This window comes from Balaenoptera physalus (assembly GCF_965194825.1).
Source record: "Balaenoptera physalus genome assembly, chromosome: 16".
In the NCBI taxonomy this organism is placed as follows: domain Eukaryota; kingdom Metazoa; phylum Chordata; class Mammalia; order Artiodactyla; family Balaenopteridae; genus Balaenoptera; species Balaenoptera physalus.
The window spans coordinates 15,095,783-15,116,907 of NC_138898.1; the positions used below are offsets into that span (position 1 = coordinate 15,095,783).

Consider the following 21,125-nt stretch of genomic DNA (forward strand, 5'->3'; position numbering starts at 1 on the left):
CTCCTGCTGTATAAAATGACATTTGTTGTTGGGTTTGGGGTAAGTAGGTTTTATCGCCCTTGGTTTGTTTCCTCTTTATCCATTTATAGCTGCCCTGGTGGTGGTGGAAGGAATGTCTGTGGGGTTCTGCATGAGTAAACATGGGCTGTGTGAGTGCCTCAGGCATTCCTAGCTAAGGATATTACTGTCAATAGGATGACACCCACATGATAGATTCCATAGGGACTCTATCTGTGATCCTAAATTTTGTGACCATAGAGTCAGTCACTGATGATAAGGCTGGTTTTTGTCTGGCTTCTCCATCAGGTAAGACAGTTGGAGAATAAAGCTTTGCCCCAAAGTGCAGCATCTATTTAGGGAAGGAAATAGGGACCCTACAGATGACATTTACTCTTTGAAGAATGTCTCTACCTCAACCAGGACTGATTGGCTTGTGTCGTGGGTTCTGTGGCTGAAGGAAAGCTGCAAGTCCTCCAGCACTCTCTCACTCTCTCTTTCCCACAGCCCCTCGTCTAGTCCAGTTAGAAACCAGAATGTCTGCTGTGTTATTGACCTTTATTGAGTTGTAGTCTCTCAGGCAGGTCTCCTCCCTTCAGAGTTCCTCCTCAGACAACAGGGAGTTTGCACCAGATGGTAGACGCCCCCTACAAACTCTGACATTCTCTCCTGCTCTCAGAACAACACAACCTTGACAAACACTATCTGCAAGCTCTGCTATCAGCCTGCTTCCTCCACCCCACCTCACTCTGTGGCAGTATCTTTACTCTTGTGTCTTCGTTAAAGAATATGAGCGACCCAAAGAGAAAAGAGAGGGTGGGAGGCAAGTGTGGGAGAGGGAAAGAGACATAGGGACCATGGGAGACCCACAGAAACAAAGAGATACTAAGATATCAATAGGGGCTTCCCTGGTGACGCACAGTGATTAAGAATCCACCTGCCAGTGGAGGGGACACAGGTTCGATCCCTGGTCCAGGAAGATCTTACATGCCGCGGAGCAACTAAACCCATGCACCACAACTACTGAGCCTGTGCTCTAGAGCCCGTGAGCCACAACTACTGAGCCCATGTGCTACAACTACTGAAGCCCGCGCACCTAGAGCCCGCGCTGCGCAAAAAGAGAAGTCACCACAAGAAGCCCGCGCACCGCAACAAAGAGTAGCTCCTGCTCGCCTCAACTAGAGAAAGCCCTCACGCAGCAACGAAGACCCAACACAACCATAAATAAATAAATAAATAAATTTATTAAAAAAATAAAAGATCAATAGACACACATTGATCAAACAAACAAGAGTGGGTGTACCAGTTAAAATGGAAAATGGAGAATGAGGATACTCTACAACTCTCAAAGTTATCAAGATAAAGACCTCTGATGGTGACATTCACTCCTAAGGTAGCCTGGAAAGTGAGATAAGCTTTGCCCACTTTCCTTGGTTGACCAGAAAGCCCACCCCAGCTGAGGGGGCTAAGGATGAAGAGTCATCCAGTAAGAGACCCTAGCCCAGGGCTGTGGGCTGTAGACGCCAGCTAGTCACATTGATGATCTCAAGAACTCGGTGTTCCCATCAGGAAAGGAGGTGGCTGGCTTGACTCCAGCCCTCATATCCAAGATACTGACTGCTGAAGGACTAGGCTGGACAAAGGCAGCCAGACATTTTTACATTCTGGAACCACCGGACAAGACAGCTTTCCTGCAGAATGGAGTCTTCTGGACTTTTGAGCATCCTGGTGCTATCCATCCTTCTAGTAAACGGCCGGGGACGTGGTCTGACTGACTGGTTCTTTCACAGTAAGTACTGGGGCCTCAGCCCTTGCCCTGGAGCGAAGGAATATTGCTGGGAGGAAGAAACAAGCACCTCAGGCTCGAGTTGCTTTCCACCACCTTAGCCCTGGTCCTGGGTTGGGAGTGGAGGGAGATATTTGGGATATTTCTTCCTATTTCCCTCTCTGTGGAAGATCCCTTCCATGAATGCAAGACTCCAGACCTGGGGCAACCCCTACCTTTAGCACCATTGAAATGCAAGGTCTTTCTTGGTGGAGAGGGGGAAGAATCACAGGATCTAGCATTTTTGGGAGGGGCTATAGGAATCTGGGAAGCCTAAGGGACCTTCCCTTCACCCCACAACAAAAATAGAATCAACTCCTGATTCTTTCAAATGTAGTCCTATAAAGTGTCCCTGCCTCCCCAGGGGTTCCTTGACTTTGGGCTAAAGGACAATATCCAGAAGTTCCTTTGAACTTAAGACAGCAATACTCCATGACTATATAAAAATAATGATAATTGCTACCATTTACTGAACATTCAGAAAGAGGGATTTAAAGAGAGGGATCTGGAGTCATACTTGGTGGGTCCAAATTCCGGTTCCACCACTTAGTAGTCAAGTTACTTAAGTTGCATGTGCTTCAGTTTCCTCATCTGCAAAATGGGGATATTAATAGAATTTACCTCGTTGAACAATTATGGGGATTAAATGAGATAATCCATTTAAAACTTTTAGAAGAGTGCTCGGCTTATGGTAGACACTTAACTATATATATATCTATAATGTTAGTTAATATTACTGCGCATCCGTGACAAAGATTATAGCTTTACACACTTTGTCTTATTTCTTCCTCACCACTCTGTAAGGCTAAAATGATTTTACAAATGAAGAAAACAAAGTTCAGAGAGGGTAAGTGGTAAATCAAGAGTTAGAATTTTAAAACCCAACGGTCTGACTGCTAGGGTGCACAATATTAATCACTGCACAATAGCGCCCCCCAGAGGAACTCCAAAACACTGTCTCCTCAACCAGCCCAAAATGACCCCACTGGCTTAGACCAGTGACTTTCAATGGGCGATTTTGCCTTCCAGGGAGACACTTACAGCGTCTGGAGACCTTTTTGGTTGTTACAAGTGGGGAGTGCTACTGGCATCTAGTGGGTAGAGGCCAGGGAAGCTGCTAAATGTCCTACAATTCACAGGACAGCCTCCACCACCCATCAAATAATTATCCGGCCCAAATGCCTCTAGTGCCTAGGTTGAGAAATCCTGCCTTAGGGGGTGGGACTAGGTAGAGAGTGAGAGGTAATTAGAAGGGAGGATGGTGCAGGCAGTGCTAGGAAATAAATGAAAGTCCCTGAGGAAAAGGACTCCTGGGGATGAGCAAAGTGAAAGCAAACTTCCCTGACTCCCCGGAATCGCCTTGGGTCTGGAGAAGGGTGGGCACTGTGACTTGTAAGACTCATGGTTATAAGTCCCTTCCCTAGAGAGATGCCCCAGAATCCAAGATAACTGTGAATTCAAAGAAAGGGATGAATGTTCGAAGGACAAAAAATGTCCAAGACATGAGAAGTGTTGCTTCTTCAGCTGCGGAAGAAAATGCTTAAACCTCCAACAAGGTAAGGTTGAGAGACTCAGAGTAACCAACCCCTCTCCCCATACCCTCAACTTCTGCCCCTCTGCGCTGGCATTGTCCCTGGTTCACTAAGGGCTGGTCTCTGAGCAAGATTGCTGGACTTGGGAAACTTGAAATTCAGATTGATCGCCGCCCCTAAATATGATGTATGACATTAGGGAGTATCTTCATCTTGTTTGGGCCTCAGTTTCCTTGAACAAAAGATAGGTGTAGGGCTGGGATTGAACCAGATAGCCTCTTGGCTCCTTTTCACTCTTATTATTATTATTTTTTTCTTTTTTTCTTTTTTTTCACTCCTATGATTTTCTTAGTCCCCAGGGGGCCATTGCTGGCCCACCATATATCAACATTGTTGCTGCAAGTGATAATTAAGATATTTGTATTTCTAACAAATGCAAAAAATAGCTTTTTGCTCCAGATTGACTGCCTCTCTGCCTATACAAATCCAACTTAGCACTAGGAAAGCTTCCCTGACCACTCCAGACCAGAGGGTTCGTCCTTTGCTGATGCAATCTTAACTCCATGCCCATCTCCCTGGGCTCCAAAAAGACTATCAAAGATTCTTTTTTTTTTTTTTTAAATTGTAGTTATTTACAATGTTTCAGGTGTATGACAAATTGATATATATATATATATATATATATATATACACACATATATAATCTTCTTCAGTTTCTTTTCTATTATAGGTCATTACAAGATATTGAATATAGTTATATATGTGCTATGCAGTAAGTCCTTGTTGTTTATCTATTTTATATACAGTAGGGTGTATCTGTGAATCCCAAACTCCTAACTTATCCTTCCCCCTCCTTTCCCTTTTGGTGACCATAAGTTTGTATTCAATGTCTGTGAATCTATTAAGACTATCAAAGATTTTTTATTCATTCAGTTAAATATTTGTCGATTGTCTCTGAGACCCATAATAGGATTTGACGAGTGTGGTCAGGGTGGTTGAGGAAATCTTCCTTGAGAAAGCAGACCTGGAGTTGAGTTCAGAAGGATGTAGCAAATTTAGGGAAAAAATGGGTGGAAGGGCTTTCCAGGCACAGGGAACGTACACGTACAAAGGCTCAACGGTAGGGCCTAGGGACGCCAGAGAGCAAGAGCAAGTATGAGCATGGTGCGAGGAAAAATGGTTCTTGGTAGGTAGGGCCTGATGGGCGAGGGTCTCACCTTGACCTTAAGATCAATGGACATTCATTGAGGCAGGTGGGGACATGGTGTGGCTTTTACTATGCCTACAGAGCAGGAATGGAGTGGCTTAAAGGACTTCAGGATGAAAGAAAATGGTAGCTTGGACTAGACAGGTAGCTGAGGGGATGGAGAAGAGTAGGATATGTTTGAGAAGCATTTAGGAGGTGAAGTAAACAGGACTTGACAATGGAGCAGAGTAGACAGGCAGGAGGATAGTAAGTTGTTCATTTGCCTATCATTGAGGAATTCTGAATCCAGACTTCCTGAGTTCAAATCTTAGCTCCAGCTTGTACCAGCCTATTTATCTTGGGCAAATTAACAACTTTCCCTTGCGGTGCCTCATATAACAAAAAGAATAATGTCAAAGGTTATTTGAAAGATCAAATATGTTGATGCACGTGAAGTGCTCAGAGAAATGCCTGGCATGTAACAGCCACGTGATACATATTAGCTCACATTATTCATCGTCCATGACTGGGAACTCCTATATAACAGAGGCCGTGCCTTTTCTTTGTCTCTTTAAGCATCTAGCACATAGTAGGTGCTCAATGAATAACTTATTCAGTTCAGTCAGGATGTATTTTGTTTTATCCTCAACATTTGCAAAATCCTATACTGTGTCCGACCACCTGCTGGGAATGGGGTTCCAAGATGAAATCAAACACAATCCCTGCTCACTAGAAGCTCACAACATCACAGATGAGACCAAAGATGTAAACAAATGACAAACATGCACACAAGACTCAGAAGCACTGTAGAAAAATGCAGGATCGATTTAGGCACTTGTGAGGGTGTGGTGTGTAGAATGGAGTCCGAGACACCACAGTGGAGTTGATGTCTCGGAAAGGTTTTGAAGGGAGAATAAGAGTGTCACTAATGAACAACAGAGGGGTGGCAGAGGGAATGTGGAGCCAATGGTGTGGAGGTGTGGGGTGGCATGGTGGGTTGAAGACTGTGGGAGCTTGTAGCTCAAAAGGGCACTGTGGTAGGGGAGGAGGCCAGAGCCCCAAATAGGAGCCCGATCATGAAGGGTCTGTGGGTTATGGAAGACTTGGTCATGAAGTCAAGGTCTTAGCTGTGTAATAACATGATCAGCTTTGTCTCAGATCTACCAGGTCCTTCTCTCTGGTGGGCGATATGAAGGATTGATTGGAGCAGCCAAGGATTGAGGCAGGAAGATCAGTTTGAAGCTAACTCAACAGCCCAGGCATGAGCCACTGAGACTTAAGTTAAAGAGACGGGCAGACAGGTGAGCTATGAGAAGGTAAAAATCAGCAGGACTTAACTATTTAGCTGCGGGGATTGACCCTTGTGGAACTTATAGTTTAGTTAGCACCTGTATTAGTTTGCTAGTGCTGCTGTAACAAAGCACCACAAACTGGGTGGCTTAAACAACAGAAATATATTGTCTCACAGTTCTGCAGGCTAGAAGTCCAAGGTCAAGTGTTGGTAAGGTTGGTTCTTTGTCGGGTGGTGAGGGAGAATTTTTTCCATGCCTCTCCCCTAACTTCTGGTAGTTTACTGGCAATCTTGGGCGTTCCCTGCCTTGGAGATCTCTCTCTCTCTTTTTTTTTTAAAATTTATTTTATTTTTGGCTTGCGTTGGGTCTTCGTTGCTGCGCGCGGGCTTTCTCTAGGTTCGGCGAGCTGGGGCCACTCTTCTTTCCCGTGCATGGGCTTCTCATTGCGGTGGCTTCTCTTGTTGCAGAGCACGGACTCTAGGCTCGCGGGCTTCAGTAGTTGTGGCTCACGGGCTCTAGAGCTCAGGCTCAGTAGTTGTGATGCACGGGCTTAGCTGCTCTGCGGCATGTGGGATCTTCCAGAAACAGGGCTCAAACCCGTGTCGCCTGCATTGGCAGGCGGATTCTTAATCACTGCACCACCAGGCAAGCCCTGGAGATCTCTTATCTTCACGTTCACATGGTGTCCTCCCTGGGTTTGGGTGTCTGTGTCTGAATTTACCCTTTTTATTTTTTTATTATGTTTTAAAATTTTTACTGGAGTGTAGTTGATTTACAATGTTGTGTTAATTTCTGGTGTACAGTAAAGTGAAACAGTTTTACATATACATATACCCACTATTTTTTAGCTTCTTTTTCCATATAGGTCATTACAGTATAGTGAGTAGACTTCCCTGTGCTATACAGTAGGTCCTTATTAGTTATCTATTTGACTTTACCATTTTTAAAGGACACCAGTCATGTTGGATTAGGGGCCCACCCCATTCCAGTATGACCTCATCTTAACTAATTACATCTGCCACAATTCTATTTCCAAATAGGGTCCCATTCTGAGGCACTGAGGGTTAGGACTTCAACATATGAACTTGAGGGGGAGGGGGACTCAACCCATAACAGAACAGAAGCTAACTGCAGGAAAAAAAGGGGCTTGACCATCTGAAAAACTACCCGCTGCCTTCCCTGCATGGACTTGCCTTTGACTCTGATCCCATATTCTCTTTCCTTGGCATGGTTTGGAGGGCAGAGTAAGTGGCTTATAATTTGGCATTTTCAAGGCACTCCGTATCTTTTATCCATTCAGGATGTATTTATTGAGCAGCTACTCTCCGCCAGGCACTGTGCAAGGAGCTGCACATTCAGATACAATCAAGGAACTCACAACTTAGAGGGCCACAAGGGTGGTCTTACTTGCACCTCAGGACAGCCCTGTGCAACAAGTAGGGTGGGATTTTGCATTCCCATTTTACAGAAGGGAAAGTCAAGGACAAGACAGGTAACGTGGGAGGTTGATGTGCACACACCAAATTAGGAACAGAGCCATGAAACCAGAGGTTCCTCAATCTCAGGGGAGACACTGAGTCCAGTGACCAGAAGGGAAGGGGGAGACTGATGTTCCCTGGGGATGCAGACACCCAAACAGCTCCACTTCGGGGTTTCCCTGCAAATGTGCAAATACATCAGTGGAGCTAGGCTCCCGAGACGTGAAAAGGTGAAAGGAGCTTGTTCAGTTTCATCTGGACAATAAAGGTTGATTTTTTTTTTTTTTTGGCATGGGCACTCTAAATTCTCAACTCTGGGGTCTCCCTGCAGACATATGCAGTATGCCCAAAGAACCTGGCCCCTGCTTGGCTTTTATCCGTCGTTGGTGGTATGATAAGACAAATAATACCTGCTCCAGCTTCATCTATGGCGGCTGCAAAGGAAACAATAACAACTTCCAATCCCAAGCTATATGCCAGAGCACCTGCCCCCCAAAAAGGTGAGTCCCAGGGGCTCCAGTCTCCCATCCTCGCCAGGGCCACACTGAGGGGTCTGGGTGTTGCTTGGTCCATTCTGGGATGGTTATATCCTTGACAGACGAGGTACTGACAGGACCAGCTCTGATCAGGAGGTAAGAATGCACCTTGCAGAGGGTTGGACAGTGGCTTTCCAGGAACCGAGGTTGGGAAGGGACATGGTTGTGAATAAATGCTGGCAAGTATGAGGGGTGGGGGAGGATGCAGACGTGGTGAAATCCCAGAGGCCAGCTTCAGAGAGGTCACAGGACATCCAGCCTAGTGCCAGACAGGCTGACCAAGCACCCCTTCCAGGCCATCAGTTTCCTCTCACAATACTCTTCGCCAGCAGCTCACTCCCATCCACATCCCATTTTTCCTTTAAGGAGATTTAGAGCTTCCCAGAGCAAACCCACTTCCTCTTAATCTCCTGTGAAAAGATGTACAAACATAACTTCAAGATCAGTTCTGAAGATGAGCTGAGCCCAAAATGCTCAGCTGGTCCTGTCCTTCATTCTCAACAGGCTCTAATTTCTGAATGCGTAAGGATACCTTGGAGCCACCACCAGAATTTGGCTCAGGACCCAAGGCTCTCTCTGTGTGCCTGATAAACGCTCCAGGCTGGCTTCCACTCCTCCACTCCCAGTGTTCCAGGGCCTTAGCTCGTCCCCAGACTGAACCCTGGGATCTCGCTCCCCTTTCTCCATCTCAGCCTCTTTTTAGACATGATATCCTTCTGTTTTGATCCCATCTCTATGCTTCCTTCCTTTATGTCCAACTTCTAGAACCCCTTGTTTATACCTGTGTAGCTCCCATTCTCCCCAATAAAGCACTCTGTTTAGTCCTGTGCCTCTGAGACTGAATAATTCACATCTGTTGGCACATCACACTTCGCAGAGAGTAGCGGGTCATTGAGATTTCTGGTGACACCATTAAAGGGAGTGAAGACAATCAGAACCTCGAGAGTTGAGAATTCCATGGATGTTGTTATCTTCCTCTGTTTCTTCAAAACATCGTAAGCCCCTTTTAAGACAAGGGCCCATGGGTGTGGCTTTAGTTTGGATCCCCTAGAAAACAATCCTAGGAGAAGGGCATGGGTGGAAGTATAATAGTTTATTTGGGAGATTTCTTAAGAAACACAAGTTGAGGAGTGGGATAAGTGATACAAGGAGGAGAGGAGTTGATGATGAGTTGGTTACCACGGTGGGAAACTGCAGCTTAATCCCACTGGGGACCTTCTAAAGAACCATGTAAAACATGTCTCCACATTTTCTTCATCCATCTCCAGTGATGGGGAAGCTGAGGTGTTTAGCCATTGATTCCCATCCCTTACTGGATACGTGGGGTTGTTAAATCCCTTGCTCTTCCAGACTGTTCTGCACTCAAGCTGAGCAAGCTTCCCAGGGAGCCAGAGAAAACTCAGAGCAGAGAAGTAGAGACTCCAACACTTGAAGTGGGAAGCTATCAGTGTACACTGGATATTATTCAGCCATAAAAAGGAATGAAGCACTAATACATGCTACACTGTGGATGAACCTAAAAAACATTCCACTAAGTGAAAGAAGCCACACACGAAAGGTCATATGCTATAAGATTCCATTTACATGAAATATCCAGAACAGGTAAATCCATAAAGATAAAAAGTAGAATAGTGGTTGCCAGGGGCTGGAATAGGCTAGGGGGGTGTGTACAGTGACTGCTAATGGTATGGGCTTTTCTTCTGGGGTGATGAAAACATTTTGCAATTAATAAAGTTGGAAGTTGCACAATATTATGAAGGTACTAAAAAGCCACTGAACTGTTCCTTTAAAGTGGTTAATTTTATTTGATGTGAATTCCACCTCGATTTTAAAAAGTGGATTAGGAAAAGAAAATAATGCACTAGAACTGTCTCCTACAGCTGCAGGTAAAATCAGAGATGATCAAAGAGTATGTCCTACTGTTGCTGAAAGCCTTAAATTGGAAAGTTCAGCAGAACAATCCTCAGGCCCCACTGCTGCAGCTAGCTCTGAGGTCATAACTGACATTTACTTTTTCCCTCCTGCATCACCTATTCCAAATTTCACCCGATGATAGAAGCTCTCCATTAGCTGTAACATTCTCTCCTGCTTTCAAATCACTACGATCTTGACAGGTACTCTCTGAAGATTTGGTTCAACCTCGAATCAACCTGTCTCCTCCCCCACTCATGGCAATACCTTTACTCTCTGACCGTGATTAAAGAAAATGGGTGGCCCAAAAAGAAGGAAGAGAAAGACAGAAGGGAGATGAAGGGCAGGGAGAAAGAGACCCAGACAGAGGGAGATGCAAAGAAAAAGAGAGAAAGACAGGCAGAGTAAAAGAAAGGCACTGAGAGAAGAAACAAAAACAAAAACAAAAACAGTGTGAGAAAAATAAGCAGACAGAAAAATAGATAGGTCAGGAAAAGAGTAAGATTGGAATGAGAGAAGAGAACTAGGATCCTTTTGATCTCCAAACTCCCCCTGGAAAACAGAAGACCCTGGAATTGAACGTGCCCTTCTGCTAAGGGGGTCTAGAATCCCCGGACAAGCTTTGCCCTTCTCCCTGGTTGACCAGAAAGCCAGAGAGCCTCAGTGAGCTGAGGATGGGGAGCCCGTCCCCGCAAGGGTGCTGTGGGTGTCAGCTAGTCCCAGTGATGGCCTCTGGGGCTTGGTGTTCCCCAGAAGAGGGAGTGTGGCTGGCTTTTCGTAAGTGATGTGTGGTTCCTGGAGTGGAACCACCAGGACAGCCAAAATTCAGAAGCAGGAGCTGCCGCGCAGGAGTTCCTGGTTTTGGTGCCACCAGCCAGGCCAGTCCCTCCTAATATGGGGTTCTCTGGAGTTCTGCCAATCCTGGTACCGTTCATCCTCCTGGGGTGTGTCCAGGAACGTGGGTTGGTGGAGGCGTTCTTTCACAGTAAGTACTGGGGACTCGGTCTTCCCAGTGGAGAAATGGAATTTGGCTGGGAGGAAGGAACAAAGAATGTTAAAGATGAGGGATGCTTTCCCCACCTCAGTCTGGGATCCTGGGTGGGAAAGAGGGGAGCTATCTGGAGTCCTTCTTTTAGCCCCTTTCCTCCTGATAAGATGCCCTTGGTGAATGCAGGAACCTGAGTCTGTGGCAACTGACTCCCCACCATCATTATGAGAGGAATTCTTCCTGGAAGGGTTTAGACCTGGAGCTCATGAAACAGACTAAGGGAACAGGGAAACTTAAGGGCTTTCCCATAAGAAAGGCCACGCCCCTTAGCACTACCTTCATCAGCTTTCAATTCTTCCCATTGTAGCCCACCAAAGTCTCCCCACACCCACACCCGCACCTACAGGGGATCCTTGTCTTTAGGGTAAAGAATGGTCTTTGAAACTCCCCTGAAATGCTGATATTTGAAGACCCCCATAATTAGCAGCTATGATAAACTGAGCCCTCAGACAGCAGGGAAGCCACACATTGCAAGGCCAAATCTTGCTCCACTCCCTAGCAGCCATGTGAACTTGGCAAGTTCACATAACCTCTCTGTGCTTCAGATGCTGCTGTTCAGAAAATGTGAATGTAGATAGGACCTACCCATAGAGTTGTAATGAGGATTGAGGAGAAAAGAGCAGGTACACCGTAAGCACTTCATCAATATTAGTTATAATGATGATGACGATGATGTCCCAGGCAGCTGGACAATGGCTTTACAAGGTTTGTCATATATATGAATCCTCCAAACAATCCTACAGGCAAATGAAGGAATCGAGGTTCAGAGATGGTTCCTGCCAGACCAAGGGTTGCACAGAATTCGAAAGCCCAGCCGTCTGACTCCAGAAATGGAAATCTCAATCACTGGGAGCTATAGCATCTCTGCCCCCACCCAGGCAACATCCAAATACTGGAAGGCCAAGGGACCAGAATAGTCCTAGGGGAGAGCATCTTTCTCCCTGGAAGCTTATGGGTGGTGGGTTTAGGGATCAGATGCTGAGTTGTTATGGGGCTGGTGGTGGGGACATTATTGTGAAAATCCTGAGCCCCCTGAAGGTCACTACCTTCTGGGGACAATGAAATGAAAACAAGCCTCCGTATTTCTGTGGTGGTGCCCTGGGCCTGAGAAGGGAGGGTTCCAGCCCCTTCAAGGCCCCAGAGGAGTATATCTTTCCATCCCTCGGGGATGTGTCCCCGAGTCAGAGTAAGATGCGAAATAGAAGAAAGAAACCTATGTACGAAGAGCAGACAATGTCCAGAGAAGATGAAGTGTTGCAGGTTTAGCTGTGGCAAAAAATGTGTAAACGTCAGACAAGGTAACTCACAAATCCCCTGAATTATTCCACACGCTCATGCCTCCCCCCACTTCCTGCCACCTGCTCTGGCATTGTTAGGCTCCTCCGCTGGTTTGCTGATGGCTGGTCTCTGACCAAGAGATTGGGTGCATCTTCAACTTGGCACAAATCCTAGCAGTGCTGGGCTGGGGAGGGTGTTCAGAGACATGGGTTTTGTTTCATTTCTGCCTCTGTTTAGGTATGTGATGTAACATAATTTTTCCTTTAAGGGCCTTGGTCTCCCCATCTGCAAGAAAGATGTGAGTATTAGACCATATGGTCTCCCTCTTTTTTTAAAAAAATTAATTAATTAATTTTTTGGCTGCGTCAGGTCTCAGTTGTGGCATGCGGGATCTTCGTTGAGGCATGCGGGATCTTTTTTTTTTTTTTTTTTTTTAAATGCTACAAATGGTTTCTTTTTTTTTTTTTTTAAATTGTTTGTTTTTATTTATTTATTTATGGCTGTGCTGGGTCTTTGTTTCTGTGCGAGGGCTTTCTCTAGTTGCGGCAAGTGGGGACCACTCTTCATCGCGGTGCGCGGGCCTCTCACTATCACGGCCTCTCTTGTGGCGGAGCACAGGCTCCAGACGCGCAGGCTCAGTAATTGTGGCTCACGGGCCTAGTTGCTCTGCGGCACGTGGGATCTTCCCAGACTAGGGCTTGAACCCGTGTCCCCTGCATTGGCAGGCAGACTCTCAACCACTGCGCCACCAGGGAAGCCCCATGCGGGATCTTTTGCTGAGGCATGTGGGCTCTTCGTTGTGGGGCGTGGGCTCTCTCTAGTTGTGGTGTGTGGGTTTTCTCTCTATAGTTGTGGTGCGCAGGCTCCAGGGTGCATGGGCTCTGTAGTTTGAGGCACGCGAGCTCAGTAGTTGTGGCATGGGCTTAGTTGCCCCGCGACATGTGGGATCTTAGTTCCCCGACCAGGGATCGAACCCACGTCCCCTGCATTGGAAGGCGGATTCTCTACCACTGGACCACCAAGGAAGTCCCAACCATATGGTCTCTTGACTACTCTTCCGTGATCCTCTGAAATGCCAAGTAGCCACTGAAGTCTCATCAAATGCCAACATGGTGGCAGGTGGCATGATAGCTATAAAAGACAGGTATATGATTTGTATTTCCTGGCTTTTTTTCAGGCCTCTCTGTCTATAGACATCCGTGACGCCTTCCCTAGCCATCTTTGATCTCCTATGCTCTTTCCTCTCTGCCCATATCATTGAGCTCTAAAGAAGACCATCAAGGGCCATTCATTCATTCATTCAACAAACATTTACTGGTGCCCCTGACACCCATGATGGGCTCCACTTGCTCAGTGTAGCCGGGGAGGACGGGAAAGGCATTCCTGGGAAAGGGATCTATGATTTAAGAACTGAAAGATGGGTAGTAGGTAGGCAAAAATTGGAAGGAAGTGCCTTCCAGGCACAGGTAATAGCATGTGCAAAGGCCCTGTGAGGAGACACCATAATCAGGCTAGAAAGGCCAGAGAACAGAGATGGGCATGAACATAGTGAAAGATGAGAATGATGAAGCTGGAGTAGGTAGAGAAGGTTCTGACAAGGCAGGTCCTTGCCAGTCAGAGTAAAGGGTCTGGTCTTGATCTTAAGAGCAACAGACTATCTACATTCAAGTCCCTTACTATCTATATGTGACCTTAGGGAAGTTACTTAGCCTCTCTGAGCGTCAGTTTACTCATTTGAAAAATGAGGACAATAAGAGAACCTATGTGTTAATATATGAAAAGTACTAAGAACAGTGCCTGACCCTTTAATAATTGTGTCCTTGTTGCGCTTTAGACTATGAGGTTCTAAAGAACTCTATGTGTATCTCATAGCACTATGAACAAAACAGTTGTTCAGTAAAGGCTTCTTTAAGTTCAGGATACATTTGATTTTTTATTGTAAACATTCCTGAAGCATCCACTCAATTAGGAAAAGTTCTGCATCATGCTCTAAGATTCTCATGCCCTTACACACTCTCCTGTGCCTTTGCACATGCCTGGAATGTTCTTTAGGGGAGCGGGCATCCAAACAGCCCTGCCCCTCAATCTCCCTGCAGACATATGCACTTTGCCAAAGGAGTCTGGCCCCTGCATGGCCTACCTTCCACGCTGGTGGTATGATCAGGAAAATGAGGCCTGCTCCAAATTCATCTATGGCGGTTGCCAAGGGAACAATAACAACTTCCAATCTGAAGCTGTCTGCAGGGCTATCTGCCCCAAAAGGAGTAAGTCCCAGGGGCCCCAACCTCCATGCTCATCCAGGCCACTCTGGGAGGCCTGGGTGTTGGCTGGTCCACTCCAGAAACTTGGCAGGCTTGGGGCTGACAGAACCGGTCCAATCAGGAGGTAAGAATGCAGCGCACAGAGGGGTAAGTAGAGGATGTTTTGGGAAAGAGAGGGTGGCGAGGGGAGCAGTGGTCAAAGGGATGTGGGAGAATACGAAGTGAATGTGGGGTACAGAGAGAGTAAGCAGAAGTGGTGGCGTATCTGAGACCAAGGCAGAAGAAGGCCCAGTGGACCAGCCCAGCGCTGGGCACCCTGTACCAGCCAGTCGCTCCAGGCCTTAACTTCTCATCAAACCTCATCACCGATTCTTTTTCTTTTTCAAGATGATTATATTCAGGACAACCACATGTTTTATTTACCAAACCAAGGCACTTTTAAGAGTGAAAGGAGATGCCGTTCATTATTACACTGGGAACAACAGGCATAAACTGGGACTGTACTGGAAAAACCAGAACACATGATCACTCTGAGTCCCTGAAGTCACTCCACTTCTGTTTTCTCTCCTTGTGAAAAGATATAAAAATGATCCCATCTCCTTTTTTCCATTAATTGCAAGGTACGGTCCCTAAGGCGAGCAGAGCCCCAGCAACTCACCAGGACATCATTTTTTTGTCCTGTTGTCTTGCAGAGTCAACTAGCTGGCTGGGATAAAGAAAGCTGGAACAACCTCCAGGATTTGGCTAGTAATCCAGGGATCTTTCCTAGGTGTGGCTGAAAGATGTTCCATATTGGCTTCCACTGGCCAAATCTCAGCTGCCAAGACCTTGGCTGTTCCCCTGAGGACCCCCCATGATTTGCTGACTCCCTTTTCTCCAGCTCAGCTTCTCTTCAAACATAATGCCCTTCGCCCTTTGACCCCTTCTCAGCGTGTGACCCTATCTCTTCAACTTTCAGGGCCCCCATTTACCCTTTGGAAACCTTCAGTTTCCCCTAATAAAATGCTCTGTGAGGTCTGAGATCTCTGAGGCTGAATAATTCACATCTGTTCCCTCTGTGCAGAGAACAAAAAGTCATTGGCTCTCCCAGTGACACCAAGATGGGGCGAGATGAGTATGAAAATCCTGCAAACAGAATGCTGGAGATACCGTTGTCCTGGTAAAATTGTCGTTAAGATGCTTAAGAATGGAACTCGAGCAGATCCAGGTTTTGTATGGGCTAAAGCTTATAAAGTCTGGGGGTTCCTTTAAAAATGAATACAAATTAAATTTAAAAGTGAACATTATTTCAAATGAGAAAGGAAACTGCACCAATTGCAAAATTTAAGAAGCTAACGAATACTACAGATTGCACAAAATCCATTTAGATTCATTATTAATTAATTTTTAAAATTTAGGCCATCAATTCTGTAAAACTCAATTTCTTTTTTTAATGAATTTATTTATTTATATTTTATTTTTGGCTGCGCTGGGTCTTTGTTGCTGCACGCGGGCTTTCTCTAGTTGCGGCGAGCAGGGGCTACTCTTCATTGTGGTGCACGGGCTACTCAGTGCGGTGGCTTCTCTTGTTACAGAGCATGGGCTCTAGGCATGCGGGCTTCAGTAGTTGTGGCACGCTGGCTCAGTAGTTGTGGCTCACAGGCTCTAGAGCGCAGACTAAGTAGTTGTGGCACACTGGCTTAGTTGCTCTGCGGCATGTGGGATCTTCCCAGACCAGGGCTTGAACCCGTGTCCCCTGCATTGGCAGGCGGATTCTTAACCACTGTGCCACCAGGGAAGTCCAAAACTCAATTTTTATAGAAAGATAATTCAGTCTTTTGTTTAACATGGCTGATCAAAAAATGATTACAGTTTGATTTGATTATGGTTGGAGTGCATAAATGCACAGCCATACTTGATATTTGTAGTTCTCCTACAGGGGTGTGCCCTAAAAACTCAGGGATTTAATAAATTCTCTTTTGTATACTTCCATCAAAAAAGAAAAAAATGCATGGTGTGTTTAAAATTGTACATGTTGCATTATCAGGTATATTCTTCCTAGAGAAGAATATCTGTTCTGAACAGACTTCCATAAGAACTGATTTTTTTTCTATTTATAAATTTATATATCTGATATTTGGAAGAACTTGCTGCAGAGTGATTTTTCTGGCTCCATACATTTTAAACCTTGTTTTTCCTCTACTACCCCCATTCTTCTAGGGCTAGGTACATTCTATTACAACACAACCTCTAGCTCCATGTCTTAGTGTCATGATGCCAGAGAGCTGGTCCAGTGGGTGGTAGGAATATTGCTTAGAGCCATTCTTACACCAGGACAGATGGCAGCAACTTATGATACATAGAAATAACTGAGAACTGCCTAAATATACCCCACTAACTCCAAACTCAATGGATTCCCAACTCAACTTCCTTTTAGCTGGAGGCCAAAAATGCTAGCAGCCATTCCAATACCACCTGACCCAGGAGAAGAATGAGAGAGGGAAAGATGGAGTGGAAAGAGGAAGCAGGCTGATTGATTATGGTTAGAAGATCTTGCTTTCACAGATGATACAAATCATTTGACCATGTGAACATATTACCTGGGCCACTCCCAGTGTCTCAAAAGGGGTCTGTTCAAGTGAGGGGTCCTGATGCTTGAGCTCTGTCAATTTTATGGTAGATCCATCTCTGAAAGGGCTCTTGCAGCTGCCACGTGGGAGGACAAACTACTCTGAGACAATCATGCTAAAAAGGCCTGTGTAGATGCTCTAGTCCGCAGCCCCAGAGAAGCTCTGCCTGAGAACCAGCATCAGTTTCCAGCCATGTGAATGAGCTCCCAATCCATCAGAGCCTCCAGAGGACTGTGGCCCCAGCAGACATCTGACTGCAACCCTATGAAGACCCCAAGAGAGGACCACCAAGCTGATTCCTTCCCATTTCCTCACCCACAAAATGGTGAGAAAAATAAAATGGTTGTTTTAAACTGCTAAGTTTGGGGAAATTTTATTTGCAGCAGTAGGTAGGTAATTGGAACAGCTGAGAAGGAAGTGGATAGAAGAGAAGAGGGAAGGAAGGGAGGGGAGGGGGAGAGGAAAGACATGGAGAAGTCTGGGGGAAGGAAAAAAGGAGTCCCCAAAAGACTGGGCAAGATAAGAGGGCACCAGGCTTGAGAAGGGAGCCCTGCAGCAGGAGAAGCCCCATAGCACACCAAAACCTGGACACTGCTTTTGAATAAACTCATTGTTTGCTCTGACTTCAATCAAAAGGTTCTAAAGAGAGTCTGGGATCCACTTACTGGTTGAGTAAGACCTTTCCTCTCCCCATCTCTCAGTTTCTCCCTCGTTAAAAAGGGCTGGTTAAACTGATAACTATTTCTGAAAATGCTGTTAGCAAACACCTACATTAGGGTCACTTAGGGTCACTTAGAGTGGAGAGGGGCTTGTCTAAAATGTGGGTCCTCCAGGTCTAGGATATTGCCATCTCTAGGAGTAAAGCCCAGGAATCTTCAAGTACTGCCAAGTGATTTTATCAGAACCTGAGGATTGAATGATATTTAAGAACCAATCCATCAGTGGGAAAAAAAACATTAGAGGCTTAACAAGTTTATTGGTGCCTGCTCCTGGTATAGAAGGACATCAGGAGAAAATGTTAGAATCATTGAAAGTTGGGGAGGATCAGGGCAGGGTTGGGCTGAAGACCCCCAAAACACTGCTAATTTGGCAGTTTTGCAGAGTGACCATCTAGCCAAGTGGTCCTCGTGTGTGGTGTCTCCCACATTCACATCGCTCTTGCCTCCACACCTCTGTCCTCCTGGGAAGCCTGTCCCAGTCCTGTGCATCCTTGTGATGCAGGCCAAGTTAACAATAAGTCATCAATGGTTTGCATCCTGCGGGGAGAGCACTTCTCTGGGAATAAAGAGATTGAAGTACGAGTCTCAACTTTGCCCCTGGTTGAGTGTATGACCTGATTGGGACAGGGTAGGGTGAAGGGATGCTCCTCTCAGGAGCTCAGTTTCCCATCCATATGAAGGTGGTGGACTAATAATGTCAAAGAGTACTTCTAAATTTGAGAAAATATGGTAGCTCAGGAACACTGCCGAATCTGATAAGCAACTGGTTTGAGAGACACAGAGAGCCAACTATGGGACTTGAGCATCTGTGGATTTTTGTACCTGTGGGCCCCATGAATATCAAGGGATGACTGTATTTGAAAACAACTAGAGAAAAATGACTCATCACATACAGGAGACTAATAATACAATTAATGGCTGACCTCTCATCAGAAACAACAGAGGCCAGCAGGCATTGGAATAACATATTCAAAGCTCTGAAAGAAAAAAACCACAACTATCAAACAAGAATTCTATATTCAGAGAAACTGTCCTCCAAAAATAAAGGCAACCAACCATATATACAACACAAACTAGTATCTCTAATGTATAAAGAACTCTCAAAACCCAGCAGTTTATACAAACAATTCAATCAGAAAATGGGCAAAAGACGTGAACAAATATTTCACCTAAAATTATACACAGGTGAAAAATAAACATAAGAAGAGATGTTCAACATCATTGGCCACCAGGGAAATTAGAACTACAGTGAGACATCACTACACAGCTATTAAAATCGCTAAAATAATAAAAAGTGACAATAGCAAATGTTAACAAGGATGCAGAGAAACTGGGTCACTCATACAGTACTGTTGGGAATGTGAAATGGTACAGCTGCTATGGAAAACAGTTTGTCAGTTTCTCGTAAAACTAAACATGCAATTACCATAAAACCTAGAAATTGTACTCTTGGGCATTTAACCCAGAGAAATGAAAACTTATATTCACACAAGAACCTGTACATAAATGTTCATAGTAGTTTCATTCATAACAGCCAAACATAGCCCAGGTGTCCTTCAGCAGATGAATGGTTAAACAAACTGTGGTCCATCCATGGAGAAATACTCAGCAACACAAAGAAATGAACTAATGGTGCATGTAACAACTTGCATGAATCTCCAGGGATTTATGGTGAGTTTAACAAGAGCCAATTCTAAAGGATTAAATATGTGTGATTTATATCCACTTATAACACATTTTGAAATGACAAAATTTTAGAAATGGAGAACAGATTAGTAGTTGCCAGGGGCAATGGATTGGGCGGCAGGAAGAGTTAGGAAGAAGAGAAGTGTGATATAAAAGGGCAACATTAGGGATCCTTATACTAATAGAACTGTGCGGTATTTTGACTGTAGTGGTGGATACACAAATCTACACGCGTGATAAAATCACATAGAACTAAGTACATGCGTGAGCACGCACACGCACAAATGGGTACAAGTAAAACGAAAATCTGAATGAGATCAGTGGGTTGTTTCAAGTCAGTATCCCAGTTGTGATATTGTACTATAGTTTTTCAAAATATTACTATTGAGGGGAACTGGGTAAAGGGTAATATTTACAACTGCATGTGAATCTACAATTATCTCAATAAAAATTTCAGTTAAAGAAAATAAAGGCAGAGATTTCCCTGGTGGCGCAGTGGTTAAGAATCCGCCTGCCAATGCAGGGGACACGGGTTCAAGCCCTGGTCTGGGAAGATCCCACATGCCACGGAGCAACTAAGCCCGTGCACCGCAACTACTGAGCCTGAGCTCTAGAGCCCGTGAGCCACAACTACTGAAGCCCGCCCACATAGAGCCCAGACTCCGCAACAAAAGAAGCCACCGCGATGAGAAGCCCGTGCACCACAACTAGAGAAAGCCCACGAGCATCAGTGAAGACCCAACGCAGACAAATAAGTAAAATAAATAAATAAATAAATAAATAAATAAATTTATTAAAAAACAGAAAGAAAATAAAGGTAAAATGATGACTTTCCCTTATAAATGGGAGAACTGAGAGAATTTGATGCTACCAGACCTGATCCTTAAGGCTGAAAGGAGGTGACACTACATGGGAACTTGGATCTGCAGAAAAGAATGAAGAATATCAGAATTGATAAATATGCAGGTAAATATAAAAGTGTGGGGGGCTTCCCTGGTGGTGCAGTGGTTGAGAATCTGCCTGCCAATGCAGGGGACTCGGGTTCGAGCCCTGGTCCGGGAAGATCCCACATGCCGCAGAGCAACTAAGCCCATGCGCCACAACTACTGAGCCTGTGCTCTAGAGCCCGTGAGCCACAACTACTGAGTCTGCGTGCCGCAACTACTGAAGCCTGCGCGCCTAGAGCCCGTGCTCCACAACGAGAGAAGCCACCGCAATGAGAAGCCCGCGCACTGCAACGAAGAGTAGCCCCCGCTCACCGCAACTAGAGAAAGCCCAAGCGCAGTAACGAAGACCCAACACAGCCAAAAGTAAATTAAAAAAAAAAAAAAGTGTGTATGTGCTCTTCTCTTAATTTCTTTAAAAAGGATAAGATTGTTTAAAGCGATAGTTATAACACTGTATTGTTAGATTTAAAACATACATAAATGTAAGATATATTGCAAAAGCACAAAAGATGGGAGCAGGAAATGGAGCTATACTGGTACAAAATTGTTATATTTTACCGGAATTAGGTCAATAGATACACATCCAATTCTATCTCTCACCCTAAGCCCAGGATCTCTAAGATCTCTCTGCCACCCCAAACACAACTCTATATTATGAGTTCCTTTCTTCCTCTACCAGACTCCATTTCCAGAAAGAATAAAGCCCAGAAGTGAACAGGCATTGAGTTCATGGAGAATTGATGGTCTCTCTGGGGTATGAAAAGTGATGGAGGGGAGTGTCCTCTCTGAGGGGCAGAGATCCTTGGCAGGGTAGTGGTAG

At 45.2% G+C, this 21,125-nt stretch overlaps 1 protein-coding gene and 1 pseudogene across 2 annotated transcripts; both read left to right on the top strand.

Annotated features, from left to right (window-relative positions):
- Positions 1-67: 67 nt before the first annotated feature.
- LOC309645363 (eppin-like) lies at positions 68-10,629 on the top strand. Its single transcript, XM_082430437.1, has 4 exons — positions 68-1,786; positions 3,235-3,378; positions 7,642-7,810; positions 9,197-10,629. Exons 1-4 carry the CDS (start codon positions 1,696-1,698, stop codon positions 9,276-9,278), a joined length of 486 nt encoding a protein of 161 aa, XP_082286563.1. The 5' UTR covers positions 68-1,695; the 3' UTR covers positions 9,279-10,629.
- A 305-nt stretch (positions 10,630-10,934) lies between these two features.
- Positions 10,935-17,676, top strand: LOC309645114 (WAP four-disulfide core domain protein 6A pseudogene; annotated as a pseudogene). The gene is made up of 2 exons: positions 10,935-12,115; positions 14,078-17,676. The product of its transcript is annotated as a WAP four-disulfide core domain protein 6A pseudogene (transcript).
- Positions 17,677-21,125: the final 3,449 nt, after the last annotated feature.

Coding starts and splice junctions, on each gene's coding strand:
- LOC309645363 (XM_082430437.1), top strand. CDS start 1,696: ATGGAGTCTTCTGGACTTTTGAGCATCCTGGTGCTATCCATCCTTCTA. Junction 1,787..3,234: donor GACTGACTGGTTCTTTCACA/GTAAGTACTGGG, acceptor CATGGTTATAAG/TCCCTTCCCTAGAGAGATGC. Junction 7,811..9,196: donor AGCACCTGCCCCCCAAAAAG/GTGAGTCCCAGG, acceptor TTGCTCTTCCAG/ACTGTTCTGCACTCAAGCTG.